Consider the following 17302-nt stretch of genomic DNA (forward strand, 5'->3'; position numbering starts at 1 on the left):
AATGCTTGTCATTAATTTGTAGGTCAAAGCACGATGGAGAGCGGTGATGCACAGGCATGGAAAAGAGGCGAGGGGTTAGTTTACAAGATTCCTGAGTTTACAACATTCCTAAAAGCTGTGCAGCTCCATGTGTGTGCAAGCCAGCGACCCGAGTAGTTGTGGGTATCCATCAGCTATCCAGGATGCTGCAGCTGCCCAGGACCTGAAGAGCAAACTCTGCATTTCCATGGATCTTAACCAGGCTCTTGCAAAAACTATGTAATGTTTAAGTCAGCTATGGACAATATGCTTTTGGGTCAGGTCATTTCTTAATCAGACACAATAGATCTGATATTTCCAGAGGTGTGAAGCACCTTCGGGTCCGCTGAGTTTCACTGGGCTTTTGCAATATTCAGCATTTCTGAAAAGCAGCCCCATTAGGGCTGGCTGATGGATTTTCTGAGGTGCTGTAAAACATTTTGTGAAGGCCGTTTGTAAAAGGGGCTGTGTCAGAGGTGCCTGTGAAACTGGTGACCCCAGAAAATGCAAGGCAGGCACTGAGGTTCTGAGACAAGAAAGGAAAACTCCCACTGCCAGTTCACCTTCAGCTCCTGGAAATCCTCCTTTGCTGCTATTGGAGCTTGTGTTCTGGTGGGCAGAACACGCAGCCTTTGGGGGTTTGCTGGGAAGCTGGGCTTGTCCTCTGGTGCTGGCAAACATCTGTACAAAGGCACAGAGATTTCCCTTTTCACCAGCATCTTTTCCTATGGGAAAAGGCAACTTTCCTCTTGAACACGCACAGTCATGTAAAGATTGTGACAGAAGAAATAATTACAGAGGTCTCCAAGTCCTGCATGCAGAGCTTCACAGCGATGACCACAGAGCTGAGAAACGTGAACTCAGAAATCTCACGGAGGGTTTGCCTTACTGGGAGTTGTCTAGGCTGGGTGGAAAGGGGATCTGTAGGAGCAGGCTGGATCCAGAGTGATCTCTGGAGTTCAGTGTGATGCAGGCAGAGGAATCGACAGGAACTATTTAAATTAGAGGTTTTTAAAATTAAGCTTTTAATGTATTTTAATGAGGGTGTTAAAAATAATCTTCATCAGCAGATAGAGACACTTAATAAGTTGCCTTAATGATAACCCCTACCTGAGGGAATCCCAGCAAAACTGATGAGACTTTGCTATGCCAAAGCAAACTGGAAATTCCTGATCACCCTCTGCATCAATCCCATTTGCATGGAAGTGTTTCTGAGACCTTCAGCAAGGCTGGCTTTCTTCCTCTGTTAGGTTTTAGTTTGGCAGACTGAAAAATTATTCCAGTATTGTGTGGGCTTTTCATAGGTGTGACAGCAGTGCTTTTTTTTTCCTGCAAAACATCTGTTCTGTAATTATCCTCTGGGTTGTGTTCGTGTGGGAACCTCAGCTCAGTGGGCACTGGCTCCAGTTAGGGGTTTTAAGTGCTTCTAATACATACGTTTGATCATGATGGCAACGCGTCGCAGGTTTGTGCTCCCACGTGTCTGTATCTGAACAAAGTTCTTTCTCTGTTCTTCAGAGAGCGAACCACCTTCCTCTCTGGTTTCTGGGATCATCGACTACAACATGCCTCTCACCTCTACTTATCTGAAGCAAATGAAGCTGCGGGTGATGAATTCACAGGAGCAGGTGAGTTATGCCCCTGCCACGGGGCGGTGCAAAGCACGAGGCGGGTTTGTGCCCCTGGGGCTTTTGGGAAGACGTTTGGAAGATGCTTTTGGAAATGTTGTGTTTGTCCAGGTGGGGCAGGCTTTGACTACATACTACCAGTGCTGGTCCATGGAAGCGGGGTGGTGTTGCTGTTATGGACTGTAGCAGTCTGCTTGTTCTTTAGGCACGTGGTTCTACTATGAAGTCTTAAAAATACGTATGGGGAATAGGAATTCATCTCCTTACCTCCTCGTGTTTTTCTGGGAGCCTTTGCAGGTGGGGTGGTTGTGGCCAGCAGCTCGGTGTGGCTCAGCACCATCTGCCCTCACGTCATGCTGGGAGGGAGCTTGGTTGGCTGCTGGGGGTGTCAGGCCACTGCATTTGGATTTGGAGCAGAAGGGGCAGAATGCCACAGGATTAAACCCAGGCTACGCAATTTTCTGGAGTTCTGCAGCTGCAGAATTAGCAGTGGGAACCTCTGTGCACCATGGAAACAGTCTATAAAAAGCAAAGCATGTTCTGCTCACTCCCCACAAATCGGCACTGGGAGCCAGTGCTGGATCTGCTTTCCAGCACACCAAAACCTCAATCTGATCTCGTACGTCGCTGCCAGTTCGCAGGAATGAAAGAGTTTGCATTGTGCAAGGGAGGGGAAGACTGCTGATAGCTTGAGCTGTGAAGTTGTGCCAACGGATGCCTTTTATCTGGGGGCAACCCGAGGGGGCATCGCTTAAAGAATCTGGTGCCAGGGTGTGAAGCTGCAGATGTTGATCTGCCGTCAGGAGCGAAGGGCTGGGCACAGAGCTCCTCTGGCACTGCAGCAGCGAAACCTTCCTGAAACCTGACATCTGGCAGGAAGCACTGCTGCACCTCGCAGCGTTTCCCTTTGCGTGTGTTGGACACTGAGCAAGCTGGAGGTTGTGCCCGCAGCAGCAGAGCTGCTCAGAAGGAGCTGGAGGCAGAACTCTGGACAGCTCCAGCCCGGGGCTGTGGGACCCGCTTGGCCACGCAGCATCAAGGGCTGCCCTTCTTTGGTTGCTGGGTCTGGGTGCAAATCAAAGCAGAGCTGTGATTGCAGACCCTGCTGCCGTGCGTGCCGTTAAGCAGCAGCCTTTTCCTCACCAAGGACTGCAGGTCACGCTTTTCAGAATTTGAGGCAGTTCCTTCAAGTTAAGTTTGGCACGTATGTAAAAGACAGCCTGAGGGGTTTGCGTACTCACCACTTAGACCTTTTCCACTGATAGGATTATTCCTCTTGGCCCCTGTATAATGAACATACAGATGCTATAGTCATGAGATATACCAGAGAGCTTGGCTACGCAACTATGCTAAAACAGAATAGCTAGGATGCTTACCTGTATCCTAGGCTCACTGTGAAACCCCAGAGGAGGAGATCTCCAGAAGAGATCCTCCCACACTGGCAGTCAGCTCTTAAATAGGTCTAGGAGAGGTGCAGCCTGGCTCCACTCCTTCCGGCAGCACAGTGAATTGCCTTCACCTGTGCTCCTGTGGCTGACTCAGGTGATCAATCAGAGGTTCAGGCTGTGATTCAGCAGGTCCCATACACCCCCAAAGCTCCGTTCAGGAGATGTATGCCATGAGGCTTGCCCAAACTCCTGTGTCAGTTCATGCAGGTGGAAAACAGGACTCTTAGTTTGCTCTTATTTCCGTAACACAAAGTATCATGGAAGCTAGCAGACAGGCCTACAGAGTTAGGAGTTGTGAAGTTACATCTATAGGGGTGCTTGCTTGGAGAACTTTGGATTGGTGATTCAGAGATGTGAGAAGTGTGTACCCTGAATTTTGCTGTAGGAGTGTGCACTGGCTCTCCCACTAGATGAACAGATACAGTACTGCTCATAAGAACACTCCTGAAGATTGTGATCAAAGCACAAGTCCTGCAGGAACAAAAAGAGGACCAGCTGAGGCAACACACAGAGGTTGGCCTAGACCATAAATCACTGTACTTCAGTTTATTTCCTTGCCTCTTTGCTGCTCTCTGTGGTATGTTGCAATGCAGCTTTTTGAGCTGCAGCAGATGAGGGAAAAAAACTATTTGGAAGAAGTAAAATTCACATTTCAATGTGTCCCTGAAATTCCAGTGAGATTCCTGAGAGAAAATGGCAAAAGATCACAGCCCTGCTGCTCAGATCCATGTAGCATTGGAACTCCTTATGATACCTGACTGTAGCAGCAGTCTGAGGAGGATACCATGGTGGGAACCCAGGGATAAAACCCAGGTGCCATTGATGCGGAGGGGCACGGCCATGGCCACCCCTGGGAAGGAACACCATGCTCACAAATACACACTGCATGGCTTTCATGTATCCAACTTTACACTAAGAACTCGTCCCTCTATCTCATCTTGCTGCCCTGCCACCTCACTGCCCAGCACTAAGCCAGCATTTGATGGTAATAATAGAAATAAATGAAGCAAGTGACTTGTGTTCTACTTGGCTTTTGCCAAAAGCAATTATTTGTATGCAGCAGCACCAGGAGGAGCTTGCTTCACAGGGGCTAACAATGAATGAATTTATGCCAAAGTGGCCTTTTAACTTCATTATTCAGGAGGAAAAAAAAAAGTGCATGTAACTGTAATTTATGACTGCTGTTAAGCATATCAGTATCAGGGCAGCAGTGTCTCCACCAGGAATCGCTGCCAGGAGAACCTGAGAGCATTTTGTCTGCATCGAGGGACAAAAAGCATCGCAAAATAAGGAGCTCTTCCCAGGGTTGTTCCTGCAGTGAAGGGTTCCTGCAGAATTGACAGAACCAGAAAGCAAATCACCATCCTGTATGGAAGCGTTCAGAGAACAGGAGTCAGATTATTTTCTCACATCAGTGGAGATCAATATATTTCAAGTCAGCACATCTATTCTGGCATGAGTGCCCCACGCTGTTTAAATTGGGTTCACTGGAACATGCAGGAGCTCCTGGGCTGTGAGTCTTCCTTCTTTCCAATCTTACAGCAGTTCTCATGTGTGAGAGGGCCCAGGAGGGCCCGTTCCCTTTCCGCACAGTGCAGAATTAGCCATATTTCAGGGATCTGAGGAGGCATTGAAACATCCCCCGAACTTCTGACCTTCTCAATCTTGCAGCAAAAAAAGGAATGAAGGTATTTAATATTCATCTACAACGATCCTTCCACCTCGTTTTCAAACGATAAATATTAGCGTGTTTAACCGATTGCTTGTTTGAGTTTCATTGCAGTCATTTCCCAGGCCATCTTTTTCTATCACGCTCAGACTCATCCCCGGGTTTATTTTTCACACCACGCTGTTCAGGTGATTTCTGCCAGTGCTCAGCACTGGACGGAACACGGCAGGCTGAGATGCACAGAGCTCCAAACCTGCTCTGCTCTGGAGGTGCGGCTGCTACCTTGGCAGGCACAGCAACCAGGTTGAAGTGATACGGGAAATTTCCAAAGGTTGCTTCAGTGGCTGCTGACAGAAGGTCACCCAGTCGGTGAACGGCAGGATGTGAAATAACAGAAGCTTTTCTCTTGTTGCCATGGCTTTGCCACGCTGACTAGTGAGTGCCTGGGAGGGAGGGAGGAAGGCAGGAGGGGGCCTCGTCCTGCACCCTGGTGCACGGCTCCCTGCTCACAGTGTGCCCTGCAGGGCTGGAGGGGGCTGCAGCATGAGGGCACGGTTTGAAGAAATAACCAAAACGAAAGGGCAGCCCTGAAGGTATCTGGAAGATACTGTTTCGCTGAATGCAAATTACCCAGTTCAGTACAGACGTAACTGTTGGAAATACAGATTTAATTGATGCAGTAAAGGCTTGCTCGTAGCTCTGCATCAGCAAAGCCCTCTAGTGGAGATGCAGCTTCTGCTGGCAGAGAAGGCTTTGGCTGATGCGTTTCAATCCTGCTCTGAAGGACAAGCTTTCCAGCCATGGCAGCAGTGGGTCCAGCCCTACAACTCCATTCTGCACATTTGCAGCTTCCCTCCACCCCTCTTAAGCTGACAAAGACAGTTTAGGGAAACTTTTATCCTTGGCCTTAATGGCTCATGAGATGCAGGAGGTCAGATGATCAAACCATTTAGCCTGGTTTCAAACTTCTCTGAATGGCTTGCTTTCAGTGAAGGTCAGCTCATTTTTGTGATTGGAATTAACCATGAGGTTCCCAGCTAGTTAAAGCAGGAGGCGTTTCATTTCCAGCTGTGTAGATCCCTCAGTGTCTGTAGCTGCTTGGTGGTAAGCTTTGTATGTGCTCAGTGCAGTGCTCAATGCAAGCAAAATGATTTGAGATCCAGGTGTGGGCTGGCTGGGATAAATAATGCTTGCATCTTCCACGTGAGATACGATGCTGTGGCCCGGACTCTGCGCTGCTAAGGGAAATCTTGTTATTTCCTATGGGAAGGAGGCACTGAATGAGGTGGCACTACCAGAACCTAATGATACCAGTCACCACATGTCCTTTAAGGCTGCTGGCTGCACCAGGTACCACGTGGCACTGCTCGGGTCCCTTATCCTGCTGGCGGCTGCAGACTGGTGGGGAGGTGCTTGGGGGAATGCACTGTGGCTCCTGATGGGTCCATTCCTCCTGTAGCCTTGGGCAGGCCGTGGCTGAGGGCTCTCTGCCTTGCCTCCCCTTCACTCGTTGACGTGCTGCGTGCTGACTTTGATCGAGGCACACAAATGGTTGTTTCCTAATTGCCCTCTCCCTTTAAGAAGGGGCTAATACCTTAGAGAGACTTCTGAGGTCTCGCACACTAATAAAGCTCTTCAAGAGCTCGGATGGCAACTACTTTGAGAGCGTGAACTGTTATTAATGATTTCCGTTGCTGCAGAAAATGAAGCTGTGTGGTTCAGCGTTGTAACCTTGAGTTGCGTTCTTGCTTTTGTTCCTGCTCCTGTTCTACCTGCTCAGGCAGGCGTGTGCCTTGCTGGGGTGCCGTGCTGCAGGGCTGGGGATGGGCGCGTGCATCTCCCAGCAAATGCTGGCACTCACAGGGATGGATGCTGGAAACACGGTGTGGCTTGAGAATGGCAAAAGATGGGCTTTGTGTTGGTTATGGTGTAGCGTTGGTTAAAATGGCTCAGTTCTGGTGTGGTGGCTGGGAGAAAAGCTGTGAGTCTTTGTCAACCGATGGCACAGTGCAGAGGTGCTGAGGGGCGGTGCTCCAGCAGAAGCTGGGGGGGGTGGGATATGGATCCTGTATGGGGATGGAATATGGATCCTGTGTGGGGGTGAAATGTGGATCCCTGGTACTGGCATCCAGCTCTCCCCTGGGCTCCTGAGGAAGGCACGTTCCACCTGCAGAAGCAGCTCTTTCCTGCTGCTTTGCTGGGACTGGGGCACCCTGAGGTGTGCTGTGTTTCCCTTCCACCTCTTGGCCTTCGCCCTTGAAGATGGAAAAAAAAAAAAAAGAGCACTTCTATTTGTGCATATGCCAAATGCCAACAGCTGTTGCTTGTGCAGAAGGAGTGACCACGAGAAAGGGGAGCACAGCCCTCAGCCCACGCAGATCTGCTCTGTAACAAAGCTTCCCAAGCCCCTTCTCCCCATTTCTTCCTGACTCTGCTCTGAATGCCAGGGAACTAAAACACAGTGCAGGCAGAAGTCACACCTCCCCTCATGCCGTGGGGCTGTGACCCTGCCCCTTGCTGTCCTGCTTTCCTTACAGGCATCACTTGGCAAAGCTTTGCATTTTTAATGCTCATCACCCAGTAGGGTTTGGTGGTCACGGAGTGGTAGGTGCAGGAGGTGCCATTTGTTGTTTAACCCACTTCCAGAGGCACAAGAACATCAAGTAACTGTGCACAAGGTCACCCCTGAGTCAGTGTCTCCTTCAGCATGAGAGCCAGATCCCACGTCACGCAGTCCTCTGCAGATCTCTGTGCTCACACTCACCAACAGTGTTCCTACAGGCAGAACCCCTGGGTCTGAGAGCAGCCCGGTGCTGCCTGCGTGGCCGTGCCCTGGGAAGCACTGCAGGACGAGGTCGGGTGCTGCCAGCAGCCCCTCGTGGCGTGGTGCTGTGTGTGCAGGAGGCAGCCCTGTAGGCAAGGCTTGGTTCTGTGTGGGCAGGCAGGCAGGGAGCCGCAGGGATGTGTGTGCCCACAGGGAAGGGTTTGCAGGGTTCAGAGGTAATGAACGCGCCGAGGGAAGGAAGCGACTTATAAATAATATATTTGATGTGTTTTATATATAATATAATAGCAGTAGTACCGGTTTATTATGTGTTTTTTTTTTTAAAGCACGGTTCTGTAAGGCACTTACCCTATTCCTGACAACTTGATAAATGATCATTACCGATCCTATACCTAATTGCCAGTTATTTCCCCCTCCACGGTTTGAACCCGAAGGATCCCCCCCAGAAGGGCGCTCCAGTTGCCGTTTTTCAGAGCTCTCCCTCCCACAGGAGCCCCATTTCCGTGCCCAGCCTCGCTGTGCCGGCCTGGCGGCCGCAGGCACTGCCACAAACAATGGCATTTCTGTCGGGCTCGTGACCCCGCTTGTGCGGCGGTGACCCCACCGGGGTCGGGTCCCGCAGCCGGCACTGGAAGGGTTCCTGCCTGCAGCCCTGCCTGCTCCTCCACCCTCTCTTCCCGAATGGATGCGTCTGTTCCACGCTAAGTTTGCCGATGCAAAATTTAGGTTAATCCATTTCCAAAGTGGATTAACCTAGCCCACACAAAGGCACTTAGTATAAAATAAGTGTCCACATGGTGAGGCTACACAGCGGCCGCGTCAGGCTCGCGCCCTCGCTGCTGTGTGCCCGGTGCAGGGGGCTGGCTCTGCCGCGTGGTCTAGCTCGAAGCGAAGGGAGCGTGAGGAATAAACAAAGCCCAGCAATGGGAAGGGGTTAAAACCCTTCCGAGGTCCACCGCAAGTCTCCTGTTCACCTTAAATGGTCAGGATTTTATTTTAGCTTCAGGGAGGAGCGGCAGCCATCGAGCTGGAAGCGAGCGCAGCCGCTGCCCTCCCACAGCAGGGACCCCGGGGCTCCACTGCTGCCCTTCAGCTCGAGCTAGGGAAGGGTGAGCCATGCAGTGCCCACGGTGCCCATTCAGGCCCCCACCCCACGGGGCTCAGCACAGCGCTCCCTGACCTTCTCCTCCCAGCAGTGTTAACGCACATCGCAATTGGACATGGGCACCAACAAGCAATAAACAGGGATGTGCAGTTCCCATCCTTGGCGGTGGTGAAGGCCCTACTGCCGGGCTTATTTCATCAAAATTCCCCTAATAGCCATCAAGGACTGGAGGCACAGAGCGGGCTGGGGATGGAGGGACACTGAGGTGCGATGTCCAGGAGGAGGTCAGCAAGCACTGCCCCACCGGGCAGCCCCAGGAGCAGCTGCAGAACAACGGCTGAGCCCTGCGCAGAGCTGTGTTGCTCACGGAGTGGGTGCTCTCCCTCTGCTCTCCCACCGGAGCGAGGAGGGGATGCGTGTGAAACAAAAGGATGCAGCCGACGTGTGGCCTGGGCACCGTGCGCCCACCGCGCCCGCAGCCGGGCGGAGGTGAGGAGCCGGCCCCAATCCCGGGGTCCCGCTCCCGGGGTCTCGCCGTTCGCCAGCCCACGGCTCCGGGACCGAGCTGGGCCGGGGCAGCGGGACACGGCCGAGGCGAGCCGAGCCGGGCGCGGCGCACCCCCGGGGCCGTGCCCTGCCGGGGGAGCCCGGGCGCGGTGCAGTCGCGGCGGTGCCGAGCCGTACCGAGCCGCGCCGTGCATTCTCGCCGCTCTCCAGCAGGCGCCCGGCCCTGGACATTGTCTCTTCCTCCCGGAGGAAGGGCCCTCCCCGGCCCTCCACAATGTGCTCTTCCAGGCGCGGCTCCCCGCGCCCCCCGCCGCGCCCGGCCCGGTGCGCCCGCCCCCCGCGGCCCCGCTCCCCTTCCCCCGCCGCCGCCTCCGCCCCCTCCGCCCGCGGCCGGGCCCCGCTCGCCCCCCTCCGCCTCCCCGGCCCCCCCCGGGAGCCGGGAGTGACGCGCTCCGCAGCGCCGGCCCCTCTCCCCGGGCAGCAGCTGGTTGTCAGCCTCTCCGGAGCGCCGCCAGCCCGGGCCCCCTCCCTCCGTCCCTTCCGTCCCTCCGTCCCTTCGCCGCTCCCCGCCCCGCTCTCCGAGCCGCGCCGCCGGGCTGGCGCAAGCCGGCAGGGCCCGGGCCCCGCTCCAGGTAGGCTCCGGCTGCGGCTCCGGTGGGGGCGGCGGTGCGGGGGATGCGCGGGGGCGGCGGGGCGGTGCGGGGCGGTGCGGGGCGGGGGCCGTTCCCCAACTCCGGGGCCGCCGGCGGGGGGAGGGAGCGGCCGCTTCCCCGGGAAGTTGCGGCTCGGCGGGGCTGCGGGAAGGGTTAAGGTTAGCGCGTCCTTCCCCGCGCCCGGCGCGGCTCCCCCTTCCCCGGAAGAGCACAAAAGCCCACAAGAAAGTGGGAGGAGGCGGCGGCGGGAGCGCTCCGGCCCCATTAATTCCCGGGCACCGGCCCCGCGCCGACGCCGCCATCGCCGCGTCGCTCCCCCGGCCCCGGCACCGGCCCCGGGCGGGGATTGCGCTGGAAATAGCTTCCTCCCTCGAGGTAAAGCCCTACTTACGTGTCAATCCCCGCCGCACGCCGAAGCCCGGCTGCCAGCGGCGGGGCCGTGCGCGGGGCCGGCGGAGGATTTGCGCCGGGAGCGGCCGGGAGCATCGGGCGGAGGGCGGCGGGACCGGGCCGGGCCGGGAGAACGCGGGGAGCCGCTCCGCGCGGCCCCGGGTCCCGCGCTGAAGTGGCGGGGCCGCGTCCCGCTGCCGGCGGCCGCTGTCCGCCCGTGCCCGCCGGACCCGGTTGCTGGCCGGCACCGCGGCGGAAGCGTCGACCGGCATGCAAAGCGAACGCGTGTTCGGCGTGGGGAGAGCTCGGTGCGGCGGGCGTGCGGGGCAGGGAGCGGGTAGGGGCAGGGCAAGGTAAGGGCAGGGGCAGAGCAGGGGCAGAGCCCCGCGGACGCTCTGCTCTCCTCTCCCTCCCGCGCCCGGCCCCACGTTCAGCACCTCCCCGCTGAACAGCAGGAGCCTGGAGAGCCCGCGACCCCCGCCCTGCCCGTGCGTTCGGTGGGTGATGCGCCCGGAGGAAGGGAGCTCAGATGTGTGTGTGTGTGTGCGCAGAGGTGATGGTCCTCCCTTCCTCTTCCATTTGTTGTTCACGTTGCTGATTAACTCTTCCAGCCAGTGTTTTGGGAAGTAGCAAAGTGCTCGTTCAAATCAGCAGAAATGTCAGTCAGTGAGGATGTACGTACTTGACAAAGAGCGCCCGGGATGTTTGGTTGGTGCGTACATTGGTGGTCACAGATCGCTGCCCCTCAGCCGTGTTCCCTCACACCGAGCGATTCCCAGAGCAGCAAGCACTCTGCTCATCATAGCTGTGGTACCAATCCTTGACCAGGAGCGTTTGTCTTCAATTAGTAAGCCTTTCTCTGTGCTGAACTGGTTAAGTTAGGGTCAAATCTGGTTCAGTACCTTCTTGGCATGTTCAGAGGGCTGGGTTTAAACAGTGGCTGAGATGAAGACGAGGCCACCTTCCTACTGGCCTCTCTCTAATGGCTCTGTCCCAATGACTCCTTCCCAGTGGCTGTTTACCAATGGCTCCTTCCAGCATGAGCTGCTGTGCCTGGGATCCCCGGGCTGTGCATCATCTTTGTTGCCCCTAAAGCGTCGCTGCTGCTGAGGGATACACACTGCGCAGCTCCTGTTCCGCTGCACCAGGAAAGTCCGGCTGTGGTGTGACAGGGTGTGTTTTCAAATAAAAGACTTCAGAAAGAGAAGAGAAAATAAACTGTGCTGACAACTGGAGCCTGGAATACGTAGCGTAAGGCACAGAGTGTCGGTGATGGGAGAGATGTTTGCAAGGCAGTCCCTGAGAAATTGAGCCAAGCTGTAAAGTAAGCAGGTTACCGATAGCCCTGCATGCATGGCTGAGGTGTGGTCACTGGAGCAGCTCTCCTGCCCCGTGCTTGCCCAGCAGTGCTGCGGGAGCTGCCCTGCTGCAGGTGAACCCCACAGCCCGCGTCCCATTGCTGGAGCCGCTGTGTGTGGGATGGGCAGAGAGCTCTGTGCCTGGGAGAAGAGCTTCCCAGTTTGGAGGGGAGCTGAGGGGTTGGGCAGAGGTGCGTGCAGACGGCTCTTGAAGATGCGTGGTGCTTGGTGGGACAAAACACCAAGCGTTCGCTCCGCACATGTGAGCGCCTGCCTTTGCCAGTACAAAAACATTGGCTGTGAGCGTCTGTAAAGCAGCTGTGAATATTGGACTGTAGATAAGAAGAGGAGCGAGGACGTTGTTTTTCCAAACCCGGCGGTGCCTGCAGCCCTGGCTTTTGGGTGTGGTTTGTGAGCGCACCCGCAGGATCTGACTTCCCTTTAGCAGAAGAGCTGCACGCACGCTGCCTGACCCTTGATCGCTCGGTGCCTTCGTCGCTGGAAACAAAGCGATGGGACCTGGCTGCAGGCTGGGGAGATCCCCGTGCAGAGCTGGGGACGGCAGGAAGGAAGCAGGCAGCGGCTGCGGGGCCCCAGGCTGGAGGCACAGGGTGGGCACTGCCACCTCCCTCTGTGCCACGCGTGGCGTGGGGCTGGGGCCGGTCCTGAGACGGGCGATGGTAATGGATTGTGCTCTGTTTTCTAATGAAAGTTTCATTTGAAGTTTGTTTACAGGAAAGAAGAAATTAGCAGAGAGAATTCTCCTGAGAACCCAGAGAGGAAAAAGAATGAGCTGCCTGACTTGCAAGCCAAAAGAGGGTGGAAGGGTAGATTAGATTTACCGTATTGCTCTGAGTCGTGGCCGTTGTTCACAAATTCTTCCTTGTTCTCCCAGTCGCTGAGGTTCGGTGTTCAGCACCATTGGTGGCATGTGGGGACAACTGGGGGCTGCCCATCTGACCAAGTGCTCGGTCCCACTGCTGCATTGGTAGCTTCGGAGCCAGGGCTGTGCGTGCCCAGGGTCCTGCTGGTAGAGGAGGCAGTGCCAGGTGTCCCAGAGCTCTGCTATGTGTCCCCCCCTGGGTGTCCCAGGGAGGCAGCATGCTGGTGGCCGGGGTGGGCACAGGGCAGCGGGGCTGCTGGGGCTCAGTGGAGTGCCAGGACGCAAGCAGTGCTTCTCTTGGTTGTCAGGGAAGGGGCACGGAGGGACAAGGAGCTCCCACGGCTTGGTGCCAAACAGAGAGACTGCTCTGGTGGCTGAGTCCCCCACTGCATCCCTGCGGTGTTAGCTGTGTGTTGCAATCCCCTGCAGCGTGCTTGCACAGGGTGGGCTCTGCCTGCAGACCCACACGCTGTTGGAGAGGTTTGTCCTGTTGGCACTTTGGGTGAGGATGGCCTTGGCTGCACAGTAAAGATGGCACTGGGGACACGGGGATGGCGTGGCCCGGCCCCACGCTGGCAGCCTGTTTCCTGCTGGGGGCTGGAGTGTGGACTTGGGAACGTGCAACATCTGTGTTTGACCTGAGTCACATTTACAGTTTCTGGCTTGAGTATTTCTAATAATAGGCCGACGTTGTTGCACCTCAAGAGAATGGTACACTTTTGTAAAGCCCTTTCCGCTGCATGTGCGTGCGAGGCATCTTTCGTGCCTCTGATTTTCCAGCCTGCACGAGTGCCTCTGGGTCGGGGTCTGGGTGCTGAGGCTGTGCCTTCTGCAGGAGTTGTGCCTGAGCCAAACCCTTTGGAAAGCCGCCTGGGGCTCCCACCTGCCAGGTGAAGGCTGTGGGCAGCCAGGACCTTGGCATTTGCATTTGTCTCTTAAGCTCTGACAGTAATCTTGGGTAAGCCTCGTGAAGGAGGCCAGATATTAGGATGGCTGGCTCCCTGTGACTGTGTGCAATGGAGACTATATATAGTGTGTGGCGGGGAGACCTGTGCTGTCCTCTCCTGTATGTGCACAATGGGATTTGTGGGGAGGCAGCGCCGCTCTTGGCTGGTGTAGCAGCCGGGTGTGCTGGCAGCGCTGTGCCCCAGTGCCCCCCATGCTCCCAGTTCCCCAGTGCCCCCTGCCCTGCTTGAGCTCGGCCATGGGTGCCTGAGCCATAAATTCCAGGAAGATCCTGGGAGGTGGGGAGCGCCAGTGCCCTGGGCCTGCAGATGTGTGTGTGGGGACAGGGAGAGGAGGAAAAGTCCCAACCTGTCCTGAAAGACGTTCGTTTATTCACCATAAAATCTGTCAGCCAGAGGCAGCCAGACAGGGCAGCTTTTACGAGGCACAGCCGTACGTTGGAGAGGCTCTTGCCAATTGCTCCTCACACGGAAAAGGAGCGGGCGGTGTATGTAATCTCAGGACGAGGGGAAGGAAAGAAAAGAAGCTGAGCATTTACAAGCCTGAGAAATGCTTCAATCAAAGGAAAGCACATCTGAAGGCCCTTCTGGAGGGCATTTTTTTGTGTCCCCCGCCGCCTCGCAGTTCTGGATGCGGCCTCTATCCGTTATTTTGGGGGAGCGGTCAGGGAGAGGAAGGCAGATAAAGGGACCGCCGACGGGACCGTGTTAATTTGGGGCAGCATCTGCTTCCTGCAGAGCGGGAGCTGGGGGGGGTGAGGGGAGCACCGGGCCCCTCCTCTCATTCAGGATCCCGGCCTCGCCGGTGGTGGTTTTGAAATCCTGCGGCTGACCTTTCCGGCTCTGGAAGCGATCCAAGGGCTGTGTCTCAAAGTGCTCTAAAGGTTAGTGGGAAGGGAGAGAGAGGCAGAGAGAAAATGTCCTTCCAGCTGCAGGAGTGGGAGAGAGGAATGCAATCTATGCTGCGGGGCCCTGGGGCTGCCTGGGCTCCATTGCCCCGCTCGGTGCCCCCCCGGCATAGGATGAACGCAGCTGCCACACTGGCAGCCCCTATGGCAGCACGGCGTGGGCAGCCCCAGACCCCAGAGCTGACCCCAGCCCCTTCCATGGGACCTTCCTGTAGCACCGGGCAGTTGGAGTCTGTGGGATCTGATCTCGTCATCCCCATTTGCTCCCCACCAGCGCAGCTCCGTCAGCGTTCCCTTGATGCAGGAGGTGGTTTGGTCTTAGAAGGGTCTGAACCGTTTGTAGGGCCGTTTGAGTGGAGCTGCGCCCTATCTCCACTCCCACGTGCCGCTCACTTGCCAGAAACACGCTAGTGTGGATGGAGATTAAAGGGTAAACTCCAGGGCTCAGCCATCCGCTCCTACAGGATGCGAGCTCTTTCTAATTGTCCTCAATTAGAGACAGTGCCATTGCTCAGGCACGTCTTCAGGCAGGAAGCGGCGCTGGGGCGTTCTCCTGGGAGCCACCTCACCCGGGCTGCTCGCGGGCTCCTGGGCTGCAGGAGCTGCGTGTCCTGGGGAAGGCTGCGGTGGGGAGATGGCAGAGCGAGAGGATGGAGGGAGGAAGAGAGCCCTGTGCCTTAACCGTTTCCTGCTTGCCTTCAGGATGAGACATCGGTGAGCAGCGAGGACTTTGATATGAATGACTCCACATGGATCTCAGCTGACCAGCATCTGAACTCCAGCCTGAGCCCCAGCCAGGACGAGAGCATGCGCAGCCCGCAGAACCTTCACGGCCAGGAGGATGGTGAGTGCCTGCAGCCACGGGAAGAGCGCGGCGCCTTGTGCTCGGGGTGTTTTTGTGGCTCATTAAACATTAACCAGTCCCTTCTGATCGGGTGTCCCACCTGTAGGATGGATTTCATATCAGCACGGGCTTCGAAGCCTTCCCGGTCAGCCTGCAGGCTGCCGGTGGCCAGGCCCTGCCCAGCTCTGGGCTGAGGGTTCTCATGGGGGACACGGTCACAGCCCCCCAGGTCCTGAGAGGGCAGTGGATTGGGGTCCCCAGGAGCATCCCAGAGAGCCCCATGGCTCCTTGCCACGGGAAGGAGAGCAGCCTCTTGCAAGAGGATCCGTGCTCAAAAAGCTGCACCTGAGGCAGCACGTGAGAAAAATGCACTGGGATCATGGAATGGACATGAGGTGTTTCATGGCTTTGGGCAGGTGGCTGGAATCCATACGTGGGCTGGGAGGGAGGGGGCCTTTGGTAAGGTGACGTGCTGTGTTTCTTCTGTGAAGCTAGTTTAAAAAATTGCTCGAGTAAATAAGTGGCAGAAGTACGGGCTCAGGTCGGAGTTCATCTTTGTGATGCTTGCAAGGGTTCAATGCTTGGGCTGCTCCTTGGCTTGTGCTCATCCACAGCCCAGATGCTGCTGAGAGGGCGGGCAGGGAGTGAGGAACAGCACTGAGAAGGGGCCAGGAGACCCCTAGGAAGGAGGAGCTTCTGCAGCCCAACATCTCCCAGGGGTGGCTTTGTGCAGCCGTGGGACAGGGATGCTCCGTTCATTAGCTTGGAGCCAACTGTGGCATTGCCAGGTCTCTGTATCCCCAAACTTTGCTGTTCTCCTGCCAGGACATTTCAGGCTTGCGGCTTATCTCTCACTGATGAATTCCCAAGTCTTGTTTACAATCTAGAATGACATGGATTGGATCCTTTTACTCAACACTATTATTCTACACGACAGTAATTTAATAAGGGACTCACGTATGTAAGCAAATCAAGATGTTCTCACTCAAGCTAAGTCCTCTCTCCCTCTCTCTGCCCTCTTAGGAAATGCGTCCAATTTTCTGTGCCCTGTGATTTTTGTTTGGAGGCAGGTGTCCTCTTTGGGGCCCTTCTTGGCTCTTTCAGTTTCTTTTGTAAGGCTCAGCAGTGAGTAACAAAGTACAAACAGCTCCTTCGTTTTGGTGAGGAGTGCACGTGAAGTTGCAACTGACAGAGCAAAATGGTAGGAATCAAAGAGAGAGCAAGCTGAGTTGGGTATTAGTAACAGAACTCCCCCAGGAGGAGCCCAGCACTGGGATTTCCATCAGACTGCTCTGTTTCAGGGGCTGTGGGACAAGGAGCCCAGCCCCATCACTGCTGTGTACCCAGCACTGGAGCTGTGAGCTCAGGGCAGTGCAGGGATGCGGGGCCTCTGGTGGTCTCTTCATTTAACCCACCCTGCTGTGGGGCTTCAGCAAACGTGTTTTGCCTTGTTTGTGCCAACTCACAAAGGCTATCCCAGGGAAGACTCCTAAAAAGACAGATGGCAGGGACAGAAACTTGTGGACTGCACCACAGAGGGCACAAGCAGGGCAGCATGAGGGCTCCACTCGGTGTCCTGGTCTCCATCCTCTGCAAATCCTTCTCTGAGCTGCTCCCATCCACTGTTGTTTAATGGGAAGGATGCCTGGAGCGTATTTTCTGTGACGGGCTTCCTAAGAGGCAGGCTTGTAATGAAGAGGTGCCTGTTTGGACAGCGGTATCATCTGACACGCGTGGTTAAAAGAAGTCCTGTTTGAAGTGCTGAAGCACAACTGCATGTCTTCCAGGGGGGCTGCAAGGGGTGAGTGTTCTCATATGACACATGAGCACAGCAGCATGGAACAGAAAGGTGGGAGAGCAGGAAGCCGTTGTCCCATGCTTTGAACTACAGGTATCTGCTGCATCTTCAGCGAGCTGAAAAGCAGCTCAGATGGAAGCCAGCACCTCATTTTGTCTCTGTGCCCATAAACCTTGGCCCCATGTAACCATGCTGCAGACAGCGTCAGCCTCTGGAACGTGAAACAGCACAGGGTGCAAATGAGAACTGTTGGCTGCAGGAGGTGAGGGACAGCAGGAGGCACTGCTGGGAGGACGTCTGCAGCAGAGATGGGGCTCATGTTGGCTTGGTGTCACTGCAGGCT

General features: G+C 55.7%; 1 protein-coding gene across 6 annotated transcripts in view; it reads left to right on the top strand.

Annotated features, from left to right (window-relative positions):
• The window catches only part of NOL4L (nucleolar protein 4 like), a 50355-nt gene that overhangs the window by 21032 nt on the left and 12021 nt on the right, over positions 1 to 17302 (top strand). For 2 of the 6 annotated variants that reach the window (XM_052683772.1, XM_052683775.1), the window contains exons 4-5: positions 1537 to 1646; positions 15020 to 15161. In XM_052683772.1, the coding sequence (XP_052539732.1) occupies positions 1537 to 1646; positions 15020 to 15161 (252 nt within the window). The other 4 variants (XM_052683779.1, XM_052683778.1, XM_052683776.1 and 1 more) reach the window with 4 other exon arrangements.

The sequence above is a fragment of the Tympanuchus pallidicinctus genome, unplaced genomic scaffold (genome assembly GCF_026119805.1).
Source record: "Tympanuchus pallidicinctus isolate F22 unplaced genomic scaffold, pur_lepc_1.0 scaffold20, whole genome shotgun sequence".
Lineage (NCBI taxonomy): Eukaryota > Metazoa > Chordata > Aves > Galliformes > Phasianidae > Tympanuchus > Tympanuchus pallidicinctus.